Genomic DNA, 19,224 nt, shown 5'->3' on the forward strand with positions numbered 1-19,224 from the left:
AATTGGTTGGACTATGAATTGTAGCAACATCTATAAACGCGCAAATATACATATTAACATAACTTCTTAATATTTATGTTGTATTTGTTTAGTATTAAAATCTCTATGATCTTACAGGATGTCTAATTTTTTTACCTGCCAACCAGACATTCAGTTCTAATCCTTGGTACACTGACAAGAAAAAAATGTTGTAATGTCGTGTGTTTTTGTTGTTGCGCAATCTTGGTCATTTTGATGATCCCAAGTTAGAGAGCATGCCTTACTCTAATAGGGGGGCGTAGAGTTTCTAAGTGAAGGCAAGCGCAACTATATATGTAATATCCTAGCTGTTAGCAAGGCAGGTCCCTTATAAAGCCTACCGGCCAGAAAGTCCTTAAGAACGAGAAAGCCGACTAAAAGCTTATTCCATAACCGACTCTTGTTGTCGAGTCGATGGAGCTTGGCTTGTATCAGGTTCTAAAAGAGTTTTCTTCGAGCAAGCGCTCTTTCTATCTTTTTGGATTGCATGCCCAAGATAATGCTTTTTGTAGATTGAGATGAATTGATCTTCGCTATCGTACCTCCTCCTTGTACCAGTTGATGCTGGGGTAGTGCTTAATATGAATTTTCTCCTGCCCCAGACAACTTCGAGGTTCCCATCGAGCGATTACAGAGGTTTCTACCATTGAACTTGCTTATGCTCCCTTTTGATTGAGTGCTATTTCTATAAAGAAGATTGAGTAGGAAAATATTGAATTGGCCTCAATTGAGATTGTCTCGGCTTCTTAGGCACACGAGAAAGCGGCCTAACTTCTTTTCAATCGAAATCCCAATCAAAGATAAGTTCTACCAAAGTTAGAGGGCTTATTGACTGTTTATGTCTAAGCTTATCTGAATTTGCAGCTTCCCCGTGTTCAATTTTACCGGAATTTCTTCTGAAATTTGCGAGAATTCTTGCACCATTGCTGTCTCAGCATATAACCATTTCAGCCTTCAAAAAGTTCGTTAATCAACTTAAATTGAAGCTGTCTTGCCCTTTCTTTTTATTTTTATTTGCAAATAAAATGTCAGAAGCTTCGTATTACAAGCACCGAAAAGATTAATCTTGACGAGATGACTATAACAGTCTTCCCACTTCTGAGTGCAGTAATTCTACATTGACTTAATCACCCAACCTCAGTTGTCCATGTCAGGCGACATCTCAAACCAACTGCTCACTTCATTATGATTATCTAGTCGCTAGCTCAATTAGTTCTTGCGGATGCATTTTTGTAATCTATTACGTCAAATTATTAAGATCACAAAGCTATGTAACTAAGACCACTAACAATTCACAAACTGGACGACTTGCAGTTCGACCAACATTATTGTTATCTGTCTTCTCCCCAAACCTTGCCTTTGCTTCAATGATTTTACGGAGTTTTAACCAAACTAGTAATATTCAACATGTTTAAATATTGGATGTCAACCAAATACCGGGAAGAGAAAAAAAATCAACTTCATTCATCAGTAGCTTTTGTTTTTTGAAAACTCGGATGAGCTCTTCCAAATACTGTTTTTACAACTTTAACTTCAAATACACTTTTTTTTTTCAACTTACACCAACAGTCCAGAGTACCTAAATTTGAGAAAACTGTTTTTTCCGTGTGGTTGAGTTTAGAATAAACTTTTTTGCTAAGGTCTGCCTACACTCTATCCTCCCCAGACTCTACTAGTGGGATTCTACTGGGTTTTTGTAGTAGTAGTTGTAGTTATGCTAAAATTGAAACAAACAAAAAACAAAATTAAAATTCCAAATTATTGAAACAAGCATCGTCTTAGCCCCAAAAACACTTGCTGCAATTGATTCTCCTCTTCTTGTTGTAGGTACAACAAATACCAGCCTCCGCACTCGACTGGCTAACCAAAATTAAAGCAGCCAGCTTTTTTTGATGCCTAAAGTCTAGGCAAGTGAAAATATATCATATAAATTTTCATTGTTGATATTGCTTCACTTAAAGGTAGAAGACAATTTAAGCATCTCAGCTAGCCAAGGCTTTTTCAAGGTTCACCTTTTTTTCCAAATAAGGTTAGACTTGCTGAGTCAAAAAAGAGAGTACCGATATCAATGTACCAAAAAATTAAAATGGTCAGACTCCAACCACGAATCCAACAGTGACAAAAAAGTCTATGACCTTATTTGCAGAACGAAATCAATTTCCAGGAATAAAGAACGAACATAAAAAATGTGATCCTCATATTATCAACAAATAATGTCCATGGGAGCAACCAGCTGCGTAAGCAACAAATTTCATCATTTGACCATAGGGAATGCAGAAGTCGATACAATAGGGGTCCCGTGGATGAAACCGAAAGGTCAAATACAAGGCTGACAATAAATGACTACTAACATGAAAGCTCTAATCTCTATTTCTCACAAGCAACCTAGTAAAAGCATGGTGAAATCTAGATAAGGCAAGGGAAACATTTCATTCATCATAGAAAGACACAGAAAAGAATATAGCCAGAATAATAAAATCTATATTAACCTAAAACGTCATAACAAAATGAGCCTGGAATAATACCCTACAGCAGTAAAACTTCACGTCCAAAAAAACAACACATAAAACTTAACCATATCTTGTTCTGCTGGTGGAGTAAGTAAAAACCAAAAAACTAGGGGGAGGGGAGAGGGGGGGGGGATGAGTTAAGGGGCCTCATGATTATCAAAAAAAACTGGTGCCATGGATTTAGTCGACTTCCTCCATCTTGCTGCCCTCAGCATCAGCTTCAGGATCCTCCAATGGTGGCATGTCAGCTTCCGCATCTCCACAATCCTCATCAATACTCAGACCAAGTTTCAGCATCCTGTGAATTCTGTTGCCAAAGGTGTTGGGCTCATCAAGGCTGAAACCTGAGGTGAGAAGAGCAGTCTCAAACAGCAATAGAACCAAATCCTTGACAGACTTGTCGTTCTTGTCAGCATCAGCTCTCTTCCTGAGTTCTTCCATGATGGCATTCTCAGGGTTGATCTCCATGGTCTTCTTGCTAGACATGTATCCAGCCATGCTAGAGTCCCTAAGAGCTTGTGCCTTCATAATTCTCTCCATGTTGGCAGTCCAGCCATACTCTCCAGTAACCAAGCAGCAAGGAGAATCCACAACACGGTCAGAGACGACCACCTTCTCAACCTTGTCACCTAGAACATCCTTAATCACCTTGCACAGACCCTCGAACTTTTCCTTTAGTTCTTCGTGCTTTTTCTTCTCATCTTCACTCTCATCAAGCTTGAGGCCTTCCTTGGTAGCAGAAACAAGTTTCTTACCCTCAAATTCCTTCAATTGACCAACTGAATACTCATCAATAGCATCAACCATGTAAAGAACCTCATAGCCCTTCTTCTTCAGCTTCTCAAGGAAGGGTGAGTTCTCAACAGCCTTCTTGCTCTCACCAGTAATGTAGTAAATATCATTCTGGCCTTCTTTCATCCTTGTTACATAGTCCTTCAAGCTGGTCATCTCATCACCACTCTTTGTGGAGTGGTACCTCAGCAGTTCAGCAAACTTAGACCTGTTCTGTGAATCCTCATGGATACCAAGCTTGAGGTTCTTTGAGAAGGCCTCGTAGAACTTGTCATAATCTTCCTTGTTTTCAGCAATTTCAAAGAATAGCTCAATGCACTTCTTTACCAAGTTCTTGCGAATAACTTTAAGGATCTTGTTCTGCTGCAACATCTCCCTTGAGATGTTGAGGGGAAGATCCTCAGAATCCACAATACCCTTCACAAAGCTCAAATATTCAGGAATCAACTCTTCACAGTTATCCATGATGAACACACGGCGAACATACAGCTTGATGTTGTTGGGCTTCTTCTTGGTGTCAAAGAGGTCAAAAGGAGCTCTCTTTGGAACAAAAAGAACAGCCTTGAACTCCAGCTGACCCTCAACAGAGAAGTGCTTCACAGCCAAATGCTCCTCCCAGTCATTAGTCAGGCTCTTGTAGAAAGCAGCATACTCTTCCTTTGTGATCTCCTCAGGCTTCCTCATCCATATGGGCTTCTGCTTATTTACCAATGACCACTCATTAGATACTTCCTTGATCTTCTTCTTTTTCTTTTCTTCCTTCTCCTTTTCTTCATCAACCTCCTCTACCTTTCCTTCCTCATCCTTCTTCTCCTCTTCATCCTCATCATCAGAGATTTCCTTTTCTATGGTCTTCTCAACCCACAGAGAGATTGGGTAGCTGATGAACTCAGAATGCTTCTTAACTAGATCCTTAAGCCTTCGCTCTTCAAGGTATTCAAGCTGATCCTCCTTGAGGAAGAGGGTAATTTTTGTACCCCTGCCAAGGTTCTCACCAGATGTATCCCTTGTAACAGTGAATGAACCACCAGCTTGAGATTCCCAAACATATTGTTCATCATCATTGTGCTTTGTGGTCACAACCACCCTTTCAGCAACCAAGTAAGCCGAGTAGAAACCAACACCAAATTGCCCAATCATGCTTACATCAGCACCAGCAGCAAGTGCCTCCATAAATTCCTTGGTCCCTGACCTAGCAATTGTACCAAGGTTGTTCACCAGATCTGCCAATGAAACAAACAAGATCAGTATTTCACAGTCAAATAAAACATGAGTTCATCAACAAATGTAAGCACCAACGCCTACACAAAGTACTCCAACTTACCAGCCTTTGTCATACCAATACCACTATCAATGATAGTCAGGGTATTGTTGGTCTTGTTGGGGATAATGTGGATGAATAGTTCAGGTTGAGAATCTAGCTTGCTCTTGTCAGTCAAACTCTCAAAGCGGATCTTGTCTAGCGCCTTCAATTTAAACAAAAAATAACAATTAGATACTTCATAACTTGAAAAAATTGACAATAATACAGTGACATAGAGATAACCACAAAACTCTTGACACGCAGTGAAGTTTCTCAAAAGAATCTCTCAAAACTGCCAAAACTATGATTGCTTCAACAACCATAATTGGAACAAAAAAATGACAAAATGGTACCTTTAATCAAATGACATTTAGCGGCCATGAAAAATTTAAAGTCAGATAACTATGGCTAGTTTAAAAATTGCTTCTTTAATTGAATAAATTCTCCAACACATTTTTAAGTATTCGAACTCCTACTCTCTCAAAACTAACCAACAAAGCATCAAATTTTATTAGATACAAATTCTTCAGCTAATTATTTCAAAACTTATACACGCCAATAATAAGCGAGCGTGTACACACACACACACAGAGTCTACTGTTCCCTACGAGGATAACAATAAAACCCTAGATCAACACTGCCATAAAATCTACATTACAGAAAAAAGTCTAATTTCAGGAATAACAAGACAAACATTATTGTGCGTTAATCATCTATTCCGTAAATAAACGGAAACATATATTTGATAAATAAAATCATATCAAATCAGTTCAGCACAAACAAACAGACATATGATATTACTTTCAGGGTAAACAACGCATGAGTACGTCACCAAATCAGAAATCAGAAATCGAACCGCCAAAGCATGAATATTTTGGTACATATTAACAGTAAAAGTCCTAAATCATCAGGCTATACAGTCTCCGAAGGTATTGTAAAGAGAGATACTCACATCAGAAGAGTTACTGATGAGTTCACGGAGAAAGATCTCTTTGTTGCTGTAGAAAGTGTTGATGATAAGACTCAACAGCTGGTTGATCTCAGCTTGGAAAGCAAACGTCTCCTGCTCCGCCATTTTTCTGTGATCTACGAAGCCGATTGGAGGCGAAGGAAGAAAATAGAAAGGAGATTCGAAGAGTAAGAGATCAAAGAGAGAGAGAGGCAGAGGTTGCAGAGGGAGTAGCGACTTTATATACTTCGTAGTAGGGTTTGTTAGGGTTTCTAGATCCTTCTATTGGCTTATTCAATGATTTCCTTCCCTTCAATTTTTCAAGTTTTTTCACTGGAGGGGCCGCTATTTTATCTCGACCTCTCTTGCGGACCACTCGTTCTGGCCTTCTTTTGTTTCTCTCTATTTAATACTATTTAGTTTTGATATTTTTGAATTTTGCGTGAGAATCAAGTAAATTTTGTTAGATCTTTCTTGTTTTGCTATTACACGTTGGATAAAGAGAAACTATAATGCCTTGTGAGAAACAAAAATTAAAATTACGACTAATGAAGTAGGAATAATTGTACTTTTGCTCAATTATTAATAAATTTAAATTTTAATCCTCGTAAACATATTTTATCTTGAATTAACTAATTTTATGTTTTTCTCCCTTTGCATAAGAAATATTCGATAGTTTAAATTATTTCCATAACTATATTTCCTTTCAATTATTGATGGGGGTGGTGTCACGTGACACCGATTGGTCGAAAAATTTATTAAATATGTATATATAATTAAAATTCAAAAGAATAATAACTGTTAAATTCGATAAAGTGACACCACTTAACAACAAGTACTTGGTAGCTCATTTGGTCCAAAGCTTTGATTTTTTAGGAGAGGTCACGAGTTTGAAGTTGGATAGTTTTATTATTTGTTTTAACATTTTTTGAGCTTCATCTACGAATAAAAAATATATCGTGGTTTGAACCATTGGCCTCTTAAGCGTTAACATAACACTAAAACACGCAACAATATATTATTTGACTTTTGTTGTAAGTTTCTCATGTATTTTTCTCCTTTTTTTTTCCTTTCATCTTCTTTCTCAACATTCAATTGATTAAGAACGATCTACAAAATCGAATGACTGATGAATTTTGTGTAATTGTCTGGTGTTTTATGTAAAAAAAATATTTAGTACTTATTTCTAATGAGATTGTTTTGAATACATTTTAAAAAATAAAAATTCATATATAGTAATATTCTTGAGTTGTATTTTATTAATATGATTCTAACTATATTTTTTGATACGGTGTTGTTATAGTGAATTATTATTTGTTTATCGTTTAAAACTGTAACACCGCTTATGAAAAATTCTGCATACACTACTGATTATTGAGTAATATTATAAGTTTAACATAACACATTGGTAACTGTGAGCACCTAATTTTTGATAATATTTAATTATTTTTGTCACTTCTTCTATGTAAATATTTTAGGGAGTTTTAACCTACAATTTTTAGCTTTGTTACACTTTTTATTATAGGTTAAAAATACAAAATTTTAGAAGGTGAATTATTACAATTAATATTTTTTTTTATTTTTTAAAAAAAATCCGAAAAATATTTTAAAAAATAATAATTTTTGGGAGAGATTTAAAAAAATAAGAAAAAGGGAAGTATGGAATTAAAAAAAATAAAAGTAAAAGTAGGTGGAATTCTCTTTTAAAAAGTAAAAGAAAGTGGAAGATTAAAAAAATAAAAGTAAAAATTTGTGAAAATTTTAAAAAAATAAAAAGTAAAAGAAAGTTGGAATTAAAAAATAAATATAAAGGTAGTTGCAAATTTAAAAAAATTTAAAGTAAAATAAAGTAGAATTTTTTAAAAAGAAAAGCAAAAGAAAGTGGATTATTTTTTTAAGAAAAGTAAAATAAGTGGAATTATCTTTTAAAAAAGTAAAAAAGTGAAATTTTAAATAAGATAAAAGTAATTAAAGTTGCAATTTAAAAAAAATAAAAGTAAAGAAAGGTCTGAATTCTTTTTATAAAAAAAAGAAAAAGCAAAATGTAAGTGAGATTTCTTTTAAATAAAAATAAAAAAAATAATTAAAAAAAATCTAAAAAATTTCGAAAATTCTCCTATAAATAGAAGAGAAATATTTGAAGAAAAAAAAGAGGGAAGAGGGGAGGAAATTGAGAGAAAACAAATTTTCTTCTTCTATGCTAAAGAGAATTTCTACTAGTTTCATTCTTTCTACCTATTTCTTTCAAAAAAAAAATATAGCCATTCATTATCTTATTTAAGACAAAAAAAAATACCTCAAAAATAGGAGCTAAATCACACCAAAAATCAAATCCAAAAGCTTCAAACTCAATTTAAAAGATAGCCCAAAATACTAGCCCGAAGAGGTCGAAGTCGAGTTCGGTTCGAAAGGTTTCCGCTCGTTGCCTCTGATTGTGGTTCGTTTGCACATTAAATTTGATGGTTTTTTGCTCCATATGTATTAAATAAGATCTTCATCTATAAAAGGTTCATTCTTTTCTTAACCAATGTTTCTATTATTTTTCTTTCACCGTATTTCCTTTTGATTTGTATATTATATTTTGGTTATCTACCAACTTGAAAGATATGAACAAAAAATGAAGGAAGAGCATAAAAAAAATAGAATTAGTGAGAGACAGAATGAGTTTCTTCAATGAGATTGTAGTTCATAGGGAAATATAGGAAGATGTATTCAAAATGGAGAGAGAACGATGTAATAGCTTGGATCCAAATTAAAGGATGTTAAGTCAATAGCAAATTTGATACCGACATGGGTGATTAGGTCCATAATAATTCAAATCATATATTTCTTCAATAATAATTCTATATTCATAAATCATGACCTTACAATAATCTCAAAGTAGTTTTAGGAAGAAACATAATCATGAACATTTGTAGTTTGCTTTAAATTGAATATGATCCTTTTAGAATAATCGAGGCACGCCATGCCAAATAAAATCTCAAAACTCATGGCCCTCATTTAATTAATTTTAATCCTTAGAAATCGAGACGTGCCATTTAGTTGAATTTTCCATGGCCCTCGCAAACTTGAAAGTGCGTAGTTGCTTTAGGCGCGCTATTTTTAAAAATTAATTTCCTAAACTCGGGTGTGCATTTCATGTGACCCAAATCCAAATCTCAACAACGTTAGATAAAATGTGTCGTGGACCGCGGGTGCATTTCATGTGACGTGGTTCAAGACGTGTTTTAGATGACGTTGAATTTTCCTAAAATTAATTAAAAGCGGCTAATAAGTTAAAAAATATACCATAGGTTGAAACATGTTTTAAAATCAGATAATAGGCCAATTGTAATAGTTTAAGCGACCGTGCTAGAACCACGGAATTAGGGAATGCCTAACACCTTCTCCCGGGTTAACAGAATTCCTTACTCAAAATTTTTGGTTCGTAGACTTCAAAAAGAAAGTCAATTTTTCCTCGATTTGGGATTTAAAATAAACCGGTGACTTGGGACACCAATTAAAATATTCCAAGTGGCGACTCAAATTAAATTAAATAATCTCATTTCGAATAATGTCACTTTAATTGGAAAAATTCCCTTACACCCCCTCGGACGGGTAAAAAGGAGGTGTGACAGCTCTGGCAACTCTGCTAAGGAACGAACCCAGAATTTTTGGTTCAGGGTTCAAGAATTCGAGCTTAGAATAACTGTTATACTTGGCTTGTGTTATCTGATTTTACGTGTTGAGCCTAATGTGCTAAATGCTGCTTTTTATCGCTTTGATATTGCTTGAATTGTATATAAAACTGTTACGAAACCCTCTTCTCTCTGAGTTTTCTAAATCATCTGGGAAGTGTGCCCTTCGTGTGACTTCTTTTCTGTTAGAGTCATATCCCAATTTTAGAACGAGGTTCGGACAAGTTGCAAAGCCGGTGAAGCTTCTGTATTCCCGGTACGCTGCCCCCCCTCGGCTCGAGCTGTCCGCTCGGGTAAGCCAGGTCTAGAACAATAAACCTAGGTTTTTAAACCTAGAATAACACAGCCTCACGCCGGATCCCTAATAGGAACGTTTATTTGTATCACGTGCATTTGACTTTGGGGACTCAACATAGGGGTTGGGTCCGTCTAGGACAGGTGTACCCGAATTAAAAAGACCATCATGATGCATCTTACGTGCTACTTGCGCATCTGTTTGTTTCGGCTTGCATGTTGACCGACTTTTAGAATAGGAAAAGAAAATCAAAAAAAAAAAAAAAAATAGGAGTAGGTAGGTATTTAGAAAATTCTGAAACTCTGCCGAAATTTTGAAAAAAAAAGTCATTTCAAAATGAGCCAAAATTTTCAAGTGTCATGTTTCCTCTGTTTTGTCAAAACAGACCGAACTACGCGGGTCTGATTCTCATCGGATGTGAGATACGTAGGCAAACCTCATCAGTTCCGACCCCAATTTTTAAAAATCCAAAAATATTTTCCTTTCTTTAGAAATCTTTCCTTAAAAAATTCAAAAAAAGAAGAAGTTTTTTTAAAAAATTAAAAAAAAAGAAATAAAAAGAAAATTCAATAAAATCAAAATCCAAAATACGAGTTTCCGTTATTTTGAAATATTTATTTTTTCAAAAAAAATTCAAAACAAAATTCAAAAAAAAAATCAGAAAAAAAAAAGAATTAAAAAAAATCTTTTCCTTGTTTAAAAGTCTTTCTTTCGTTAGATGTCAAAAAGAATTGTTGAAAAATTAATGTCCAAAAATATTTTCGCTTTTCTTTAAAAGTACACTCAGAAATCCGAGATGTTTTCTTAAAAGTCCTTCTTTCGAAAATTCACAAGTCAAAACAAAAATCCCAAAAAAAATATTCTTTTCTCTCTTTCGAAGTCTTTCTTTCGTAAATGTTAAAAAAAATTGAAAAATTGAAGTCCAAAAATATTTTTGCTTTTCTTTAGAAGTACTTTTGCAAATAAATAAAAAGTTCCAAAAATATTTTCTTTCTTCCTTAGAAAAAGATAAAACAAATGAAAATTCAAAAAAAATAATGTTTCTTTTACTTTTGGAATTCTCAAAGTTCAAATCAAGAGAAAAGAATTAGAAGTCTTACTTCCAAAAAATAAAAAAAAGAATCAAAATCAAACTTTCGAAAACTTCAAAAAAAAAAAATTCAAAAAAAAAATGTCTTTCTTTTTCTTAAAGCTTTCATGGTTGGAGTTTATAAAAGTAACCAAAGGAAGAAAAAAAAGAGTTAGCTTATTTACTCCATTCTCAATCTTCCCGAACTACGCCAGTTTGATTTTCACTAGATGCGGGATACGTAGGCAACCCTCATCGGGTCCAACTTCCCTTTTGCAAAAATAGCCCAAAAACAACAAAATTTTAGTTTTTGTCACAAATAAGCAGGGTGATGCCATTCTTGTCTAAAATAAGCCGGATGTCCCCAAAAGGGCGTTGGAAAGTTGTTTTTGCAAGAATAGCCACCTTTGGTCATTTTTTTATTTTTCGACCGATTAGTAGGCACAGCCTTAAAATCTTCTTCACCGAAATGCTGAAAGGCCGTATCTGCAAAACCTGGTTTTATTTTTAAGTAAAATTTTGAAAAAATGGTGTTACTCTTTTGGGTCGAAATGAGTTATTAAATCACCTTAATAAATGTGCAGGATGAGCACAAATAAAATTGAACCATTCACAACCCTTAAAGAGATCCCCTTACAGCTCCACATGTGGTGGAATAATCTAGGAAAAGGTAGTAGAGAAACTATGGTAAAGGTTCTGGGAGGCCTCGTCGGACTGTTGAACATCGAGCCAAGGTTGGACATAATTGAAGCTTTAGTACCTTTTTGGGACCCAACTCGCAATGTGTTCCGTTTCTCTGACTTTGAGCTCACACCCACGCTAGAGGAAGTTGCGGGTTATGCGAGCCTTAATGGAACCTTAGAAGTCGATATCCAGTGTCATCAAGACCGGTATCTCCCCACAGATTTTTGGATCTGCTGAGTATTAGTCGGGATATCCAAGATGGAAGTTTATCTGAAGGTTATTGCACTCTCCAGTTCTTGTATCAACGGTAACCCTCGAGATTTTGAAGAGCCGAACACTGATCTGACCCATGCCGGGAATAAAGACAAATGGGAGGCAAGGTGGGTTTGGCTTTTATAGTAGCATTCTTGGGTGTTGTATTCTGCCCACGAAAAGATGGTAATATAGAAGTAGGTCTCGTAGGAATGATCGATGTTGCAATCAAAAAAGCCAACGGCACTGTGGTTCCCCTGATCTTATCTGAAATCTAGCGAGCCTTGACTATCTATCGGGAAAGGGGAAAGTTCTTCCAAGGCTGCAATCTGTTACTACAATTATAGATGCAGGAACATCTCTGCCACCGGATTGGGTATATGAATTATGGTATGACCGGTTTGAGTTGCATTGAAGAATTTGAAAGCCGAGTAGTGGGTATTGAATTCCCCGAGGGGACTGAAGCTTGGCTTGCACATTTGAGCTCCTTGACTGCCGATAAAATTGAGTGGGCATTCGAATGGCTTCTTGTCACCGAAGCAGTATACATGTCAACCGAAGTGTGTTATCTCCTCTTGATGGGCATCCGGAGCATCCAGCCGTATGCTCCCCACAGGGTTTTGCGCCAATTAGGAAGATTTTAAACCATCCCCCATGACGAATATTTGAGTAAACATGTCATTGAATTGGGCCCAAAAGCCGTATTTTCAGAAGGGAGAATTCGCCAGGTGTGGAATGAATGTGGATTTCTTGAACCTAAGACCATGGTGCGAGATCTAGCTAGAGGTGAAGTGGACCCTAAGTACATTGTTTGGTTCGGTAAAAGATTTCAGATTCCTGAGAGACCTGCTAAGAGAGCCCACGTTCAACAATTTACTAGCGACTCGCAAGAGCAGTGGGGCTGGTTGGCAAAAGAAGAAAGCTACAGGGTTAAAATAAGCCAGTTGGAAAGGCAAGTCATGGACCTTCAGTTTGAAAATGGTTTGCAAGCCGCCGCAGATGAGGAAGAAAAGAAAAAACTAACTTAAGAAAATAAAGCCCTCAAAACTCAAATCCGGAAGATGAAAATAGCTGCTAGAAACCCGGAAAGAAGCCGAGTAGATGAAAGGCTTATAAGCAGTCTGAAAAAGAAAGCCCTTGAGTGTCAAGATGACCTAGAAAAGTCTGAGGCCAGTCTAGCAAAAGCCCGGGCTCAATTAGCGGAAAATGCAAAAGGTCGGACACAGTTTGTGCAACAAATGAAGAGAAAATATGAAGGGACAATCACCAGTCTGAGAAGAAAAGTAGCTACTCTTGAGAATGAGGCAGCCAAGCAGGCTAAAGATTTCAAAGCTGACAGGAACACTGCTATGATTTGATGGCTCAGATGGAGGAAGGAATACAACAATTGCAAAATCAACACCTTCACGACTCTCAAGTGTTAGAAGCTAGGAATCAGCAGGTCGGGCGTCTGCTTCAGGAAAAGGGTAGAATCCGAGAAAGGGTTAGAGTCATTGCCGACTACATTGTCATGAAATGCCAAGCATGTAAGGACATGAATCGAACCACTTTCTTCGCTGCAGTGATGACATTTGTCCACCAGATAATGAGTGATTTGGAGCGACTTCAAGAGGATCTCGCATATAGGCCCGCGAGACGAATGATGTCCCACGGGCCCCAGGAGTCGAAGCCTTAATGTATTCCTGATTTTTCATTTATCGAGTCTGTATTTTGGTTTATTTTGAGTCTGTTTGCAGTTCCAAGAAAATGAGTAGTTTGAAGTCTTTTGTAATAGAAAAGTTTAGGATTTTTTTTTAATGAAAATTGAAAATTCCAAATTCCCCAAAAAAAATTTGTTTCTTTATTTTTCGCATTTATTTTCTTGAACTACGTAATGATCTGATTCATGCGGCATCGTGATACGTAGGCAATCCTCATCGGATCCGGTCACGATTTTATAAATAACTCCAATAATAAAGAGATGTGAAAAGAAAGACCCAGAAGAAAAACCCAAAAAGGAAGAAAAGAGAGCCGAAGAAAAATCAAAGGAAAAATGAGAAACGAGAGGGAGAAAACAGATGAAAAAAAAGTGGAAGATTGGAAAGAAGAGAAAATTTGGGAAAATAAGTAAAGCCGGGATGACACATGCAACCGCTGCGATACACGTAGAAACACATTTGACTGTATAGGTGCATCACACCTCAACATGCGATTACCTATATGTTATTTGCTTCAAACTGACCGGTTTGTCTACTGTTAAGTCAAGGTTTTATAGAAAGGTGGTTGGTTTTGTGGTAGTCTGGTTTCGCATCCATACTTCATGAGGTTGAAGGGAAGTATTGAAATGTCTTCAGAAATGACTCTGCCAACAGTTCCTATTATGGATGAGAGTCCGATCTCGGGCATCCCAACTTCAGAATCGGCAGCTGCCGAGGAAAATAGGTTATTGCGTCTCCGCATGATGGAAATGTGGGACGCCTGGGCAAACGGAAGAGAACCACCAAGTGCAATCCTTGGATTTCCCGAGCTTTTTCCCAGGGCAAGTGGGACCTCCAACATCCTCATAAACTATCCAAATACCCCACTATGATACCCTACTATTTCTGCCAACTTTGTGGGAACACCTTCTGAGGCTCGCCCTCAGGTGTTAGATTCAGGTGCAGCTTCGAATATCTTCACTGCTCCGCCTTGCTCGGCTACGGCACAGCCTACACTGCCTAGGCCCAGCTTTGACCCATCATCCTTCACCTTCCAAACACCATCTTTCCCACTGGAACCTACATAGTTTCCCACCTATACTTACTCCCAACCACCCCGGTATGAGTTCACCGCATGGCAAGAGAAAGCCACCAAATCCCCTGAGCAAGAAGAGATTGCGAAGAAGATGAGGAGTATGGAACAGAGTCTCAAAAGCATACAAGGCTTGAGTGGACATAAAAGTGTATCCTATGCCGACTAATGTATGTTCCCTCATGTGCATCTTCTATTGGGATTCAAAACCCCAAAATTTGAGAAGTATGATGGACACGGTGATCCTATTGCTCATCTCAAGAGATATTGCAACCAGCTGCGAGGAGCCGGTGGGAAGGAAGAACTCCTCATGGCCTATTTCGGAGAAAGTCTGGTCGGCATCGCATCTGAGTGGTACATGGACCAAGATATATCCCGCTGGCACATCTGGGATGACCGTGCTAGAGATTTCGTCAGGCAGTTCCAGTACAACATTGATATTGCTCCAGATATGAACTCATTGACAAACTTGAAGAAGAAATCCTCGGAAAGCTTCTAAGAGTACGCAGTTAAATGGCGTGAACAAGCCTCTAGGGTAAAGCCTCTGATGGATGAGAATGAAATGGTCACAGTTTTCCTCCAATCTCAGGAAGCTGACTACTTCCAAAATATGATGTCCGTAATGGGTAAACCGTTCGCTGAAGCCATCAAGATTGGCAAAATGGTTGAATATGGGTTGAAAACAGGTCGAATTCTAAGCCAATCCGCCATCAGAGCTACCTCCCAAGCTATTCAGGGTGGGTCTAGAGGAGTAGCGAAGGGAAAGAAAAAGGAAGAAACATCCATGGCAGCGTCGGGTGCAAGAAAACACCGTACTCCCAGATCCCTTTTCTCAGAAAGGATCCTGCAGCACTATTACCCCCACCAAGACGTAACATATGCTCCTCAGCCATACACGGTTATGAATGATCAACCTTATGTTCGGCCACAACAACAAGCCAACCAGAACCAAGCTCCATTCTCTAGAAACCAGCCTCCTTACCAAAACCACTACAACCCCCGGCCTCCACAAAACAATTTACACCCTCGTGAACCACCCAAGAGGCCAAATTTTACACCAATTGGCGAAACCTACTCCAGCCTATTACCAAAGCTTGTTCAAATGGGTCTGCTACAGCCTGTTCCTCAAACTAGGCAAAACCCAACATTACCCGCTTACAGAGCTGGTACCCGATGCGCCTATCACTCAGGGGCAGAAGGGCACGACACAAATGATTGCTGGACTCTGAAGAGAGCTGCGGAGAACTTGATAGAACAAAGGAAGATAGTGTTAAGGGATGAAGATATTCCCAATGTGACTAACAACCCACTGCCGACCCACAACAACGGGCCAGTAATTGGAATGATTTGTGAGGACAAGGAATTCGACCCAGCGTTGAAGGCCATTATTGCCATCGCTGATGTAGAAAAGAAACCAAAAGCTGCCCTGAAGCAAGACAAAAGGGAGAAAAAGAACAAAACCACCCCTCCAAAGTTAGAGAAGAAAGTTAAAGTTGAAACTAGGGCAACGCCTCCCAAAGATGTTGTTCTCTATGTCCCTCGAGGCCGCAAAGAAAAGCAGATGACTTTGAGTCCTCCCAAGAGATTCGAGTTGAATAAGACAACACAAATGTATGTGCCCAAGGGAGCTTATATGATGTGGGGGCCAATTAATCCACCAAGGTTGAGTGAGCCTGTGGTTATTGGCCACGCATCACAAAAGCCCATGACGGATCCTACCGCTGTGCCCTGGAACTACAACAAATCAGTGGTAACTTACAAAGGCAAAGAAATCTCGGGAGAAGTTCAAGAAAATAACCCGACTAAAAAGTATTTCAAATTGGAAGAGGTGAACAATGACGCTAGAAAGTGCTTCCCATCTAAAGAAGCCCGTGAGTGCCGAAGAAGCGGATGCCTTCTTTCGAAAGATGAAAATGGCGGATTATGAGGTGATCGACCAGCTTCGAGAATTTCTCGCACAAGTCTCCTTGTTATCTCTGTTGATGAACTCCACCAAACATCAAAAGGTATTGATCAAGACCCTTAACGAAGCATATGTGCCTGTTGAGACTTCTGTAGAGTAGTTGGAGAGAATGGTCGAAAGATTTTTCGCAATCAACCAGATCTCCTTCAGCAAAAATGACCTGCCCCCAGAAGGGGCCGCACATAACAAAGCCCTGCACCTGACAGTCAAATGTGAAGGGTACTATGTGAAAAGGGTTATGTTGGACGGAGGCTTTGGGGTAGACATTTGCCCACTATCAACTCTGCAGCGTATGGAAATTGGTACCGAAAGAATCTGACCCAACAACGTTTGTGTACGTGCCTTCGATGGTATCAAAAGGGACACAATTGGAAAGATTGATCTGATTCTAACCATTGACCCAGTAGACTTTGAAATAACCTTTTAGGTTCTGGACATGGACACATCCTACAACTTTCTTTTGGGGAGGTCGTGGATCCATGCAGTGGAGGATGTACCCTCTACTCTTCACCAGATGGTGAAGTTCGAGCACGAGGATCAAGAGATTGTGGTCCACAGGGAAGATGAACAATCAATTTATCGGGACCCATCAGTCCAGTGTCTTGAAGCAAGAGGGGGTGCGAGCACATAGTCTATCAGGCCTTTGAAATCGTGGTCGCTGATCAGTGCGAAGAAGGAAAACCTTGCCCTCAACCCTTCCTTTCTAATGCATCAATCATGGTGGCCAAAGAAATGATCAGGCACGGCTACAAACCTGGGAAAGGGCTTGGGAAATCGTTGCAAGGAATAGTTGAACCTATCACCCTGACCGCTAGTGAAAAGTTCTTTAGGGTAGGCTTCCGACCTACTCTAGCTGATGTAAAATGGGCAGATGATAGAAAGAATGATGGTTGTGTCTTTCCTCAGCCGGTGCCGCATCTATATAGCACATTTGTCAAGCCGAGATACTATAAGGAAGAGGAAGATAAGGCCTTTACGGCCAAAGAAATCGAAGAAATTTGTGGGGCCATGAGGAAGATATTGTATGAAGCCCACATGGTTCAACCAGGGGAAGGCTCAAGCACCACTGAGGTGTTGTATATGGGACCTAATGCCAAACTGCAGAATTGGAAGGCCACGCCATTCCCAATCAGGCGGGAATCCCGGTAGACCTGTCCTGCCACTTTTTGTGCATCACGAGTTATTCCAGGGTGTAACTCGGATGTTTTCTTTAGTTTCATGTCTTTTAATTTCCAATGTAAACCCTGTTATCTTCAAATTCAATGAAATGAAATCAATATTTCATCGTTCATCTTTCTTTATTCTTTTTGATTTAGTTATTTTTCTCTTTTATTTCTTCTTTTAGTTCTAATAATGCGACTTTAAATAACATGACATGCTTGCGGACTTCATGCCCAGATCCAAACACGCTATCTAACTATGAAATAATGAACCAAGAACCGGAATATGATGAAGAAAAGGCTTCTAGGGAAATAAATCGAGAATTGGAACAATTTGAGAATAAACCTAAGCCGAACTTAAATGATACCGAGCCGGTTAATTTGGGTAGTTCTGAAGAAATCAGGGAAACCAAGATAAGCATTCACATAGATGGAAAACCCGGGACGCATTAATCCAACTCCTATTTGAGTTCAAAGATGTGTTTGCTTGGTTATATGACGACATGCCAGGACTACGTGTTGATTTTGTGGTTTATAAGTTGCCGACTTACCCCGACTACCCCCCTGTCCAGCAAAAGCAAAGAAAGTTTAAAACTGACATCAGTGACAAGATCAAAGAAGAAGTCACGAAACAACTAAAAGTGGGGGTGATCCGAGTAGTTCAGTATACCATATGGCTAGCTAATGTAGTTCCAGTGCCAAAGAAAGACGGGAAGACCCTTGGTGTGTGTGGATTACAGATATTTAAACAAGGCAAGTCCCAAAGATAACTTCCCTTTGCCGAACATCCATATCCTTGTTGATAACTGTGCCAAACATGAAATACAGTCCTTCGTGGATTGTTACGTAGGATATCACCAAGTGTTGATGGATGAAGAAGATGCAGAAAAGACAGTTTTTACCACACCTTAGGGTACATACTGTTACAGAGTCATGCCATTTGGTCTGAAGAATGTCGGGGCAACCTACATGAGGGCCATGACTGCCATTTTTCATGATATGATGCACCAAGAGTTAGAGGTATATGTGGACGATGTAATCATCAAATCCAAAACTCAGGATGACCATGTTCGGGACTTGAGAAAATTCTTTGAGCGGCTACGCAAATATGCCCTGCCAAGTGCGCATTTGGAGTCCCATCTGGCAAACTCTTGGGTTTTGTAGTCAGCCGAAGGGGAATTGAGTTAGACCCAATAAAGATAAAGTCCATTCGGGATTTGCCTTCTTCGAAAACCAAGAAGGATGTTATGAGTTTGTTGGGTAGATTGAACTACATTAGCCGGTTCATTGCCCAGTTGACCTCCACGTGTGAACCCATATTCAAGTTGCTAAAGGAAGATGCGGTGATCAAATGGACAAACGAGTGCCAAGAAGCTTTCGATAAAATCAAGGAATATCTGTCGAATCCACCTGTGTTGGTCCCACCTGAGCCAGAGAGGCCTCTGTTCCTGTATCTAACCGTCTTGGAAAATTCTTTCGGCTGTGTCCTCGAGCAACATGATATGACCGGAAAGAGAGAGCAGGTCATTTACTATTTGAGCAAGAAGTTTACCAGTTATGAAGCCAAGTACACTTTATAGGAAAGAACTTGCTGCGCTTTAACTTGGGTCGCTCAGAAGCTGAGGCATTATTTGCAGGCCTACACCACTTACCTCATAACCAGGTTGGATCCTTTAAAATACATATTCCAGAAGCCAATGCCCACTGGGAGGTTAGCGAAGTGGCAGATCCTGCTCACGGAATTTGACATAGTCTACGTCACTCGCACAGCAATGAAAGCCCA

The 19,224-nt window shown here is 38.6% G+C and overlaps 1 protein-coding gene across 1 annotated transcript; it reads right to left on the minus strand.

Moving 5' to 3' along the window:
• Positions 1-2,479: 2,479 nt before the first annotated feature.
• LOC107790625 (heat shock cognate protein 80-like) lies at positions 2,480-5,948 on the minus strand. Its single transcript, XM_016612580.2, has 3 exons — positions 5,576-5,948; positions 4,645-4,786; positions 2,480-4,543 (listed from the first exon to the last, which is right to left on the minus strand). Exons 1-3 carry the CDS (start codon positions 5,696-5,698, stop codon positions 2,709-2,711), a joined length of 2,100 nt encoding a protein of 699 aa, XP_016468066.2. The 5' UTR covers positions 5,699-5,948; the 3' UTR covers positions 2,480-2,708.
• Positions 5,949-19,224: the final 13,276 nt, after the last annotated feature.

Source organism: Nicotiana tabacum, chromosome 8 (genome assembly GCF_000715075.1).
Source record: "Nicotiana tabacum cultivar K326 chromosome 8, ASM71507v2, whole genome shotgun sequence".
In the NCBI taxonomy this organism is placed as follows: Eukaryota; Viridiplantae; Streptophyta; class Magnoliopsida; order Solanales; family Solanaceae; genus Nicotiana; species Nicotiana tabacum.

Bases quoted from the DNA above. Each gene is read 5' to 3' on its own strand.
- LOC107790625 (XM_016612580.2), bottom strand. From the start codon at position 5,698: ATGGCGGAGCAGGAGACGTTTGCTTTCCAAGCTGAGATCAACCAGCTG. The intron at 4,787-5,575 runs GTGAGTATCTCT...TTTAAATTGAAG, and splicing joins TCATCAGTAACTCTTCTGAT to GCGCTAGACAAGATCCGCTT. The intron at 4,544-4,644 runs GTAAGTTGGAGT...TTTCATTGGCAG, and splicing joins TATTGGTATGACAAAGGCTG to ATCTGGTGAACAACCTTGGT.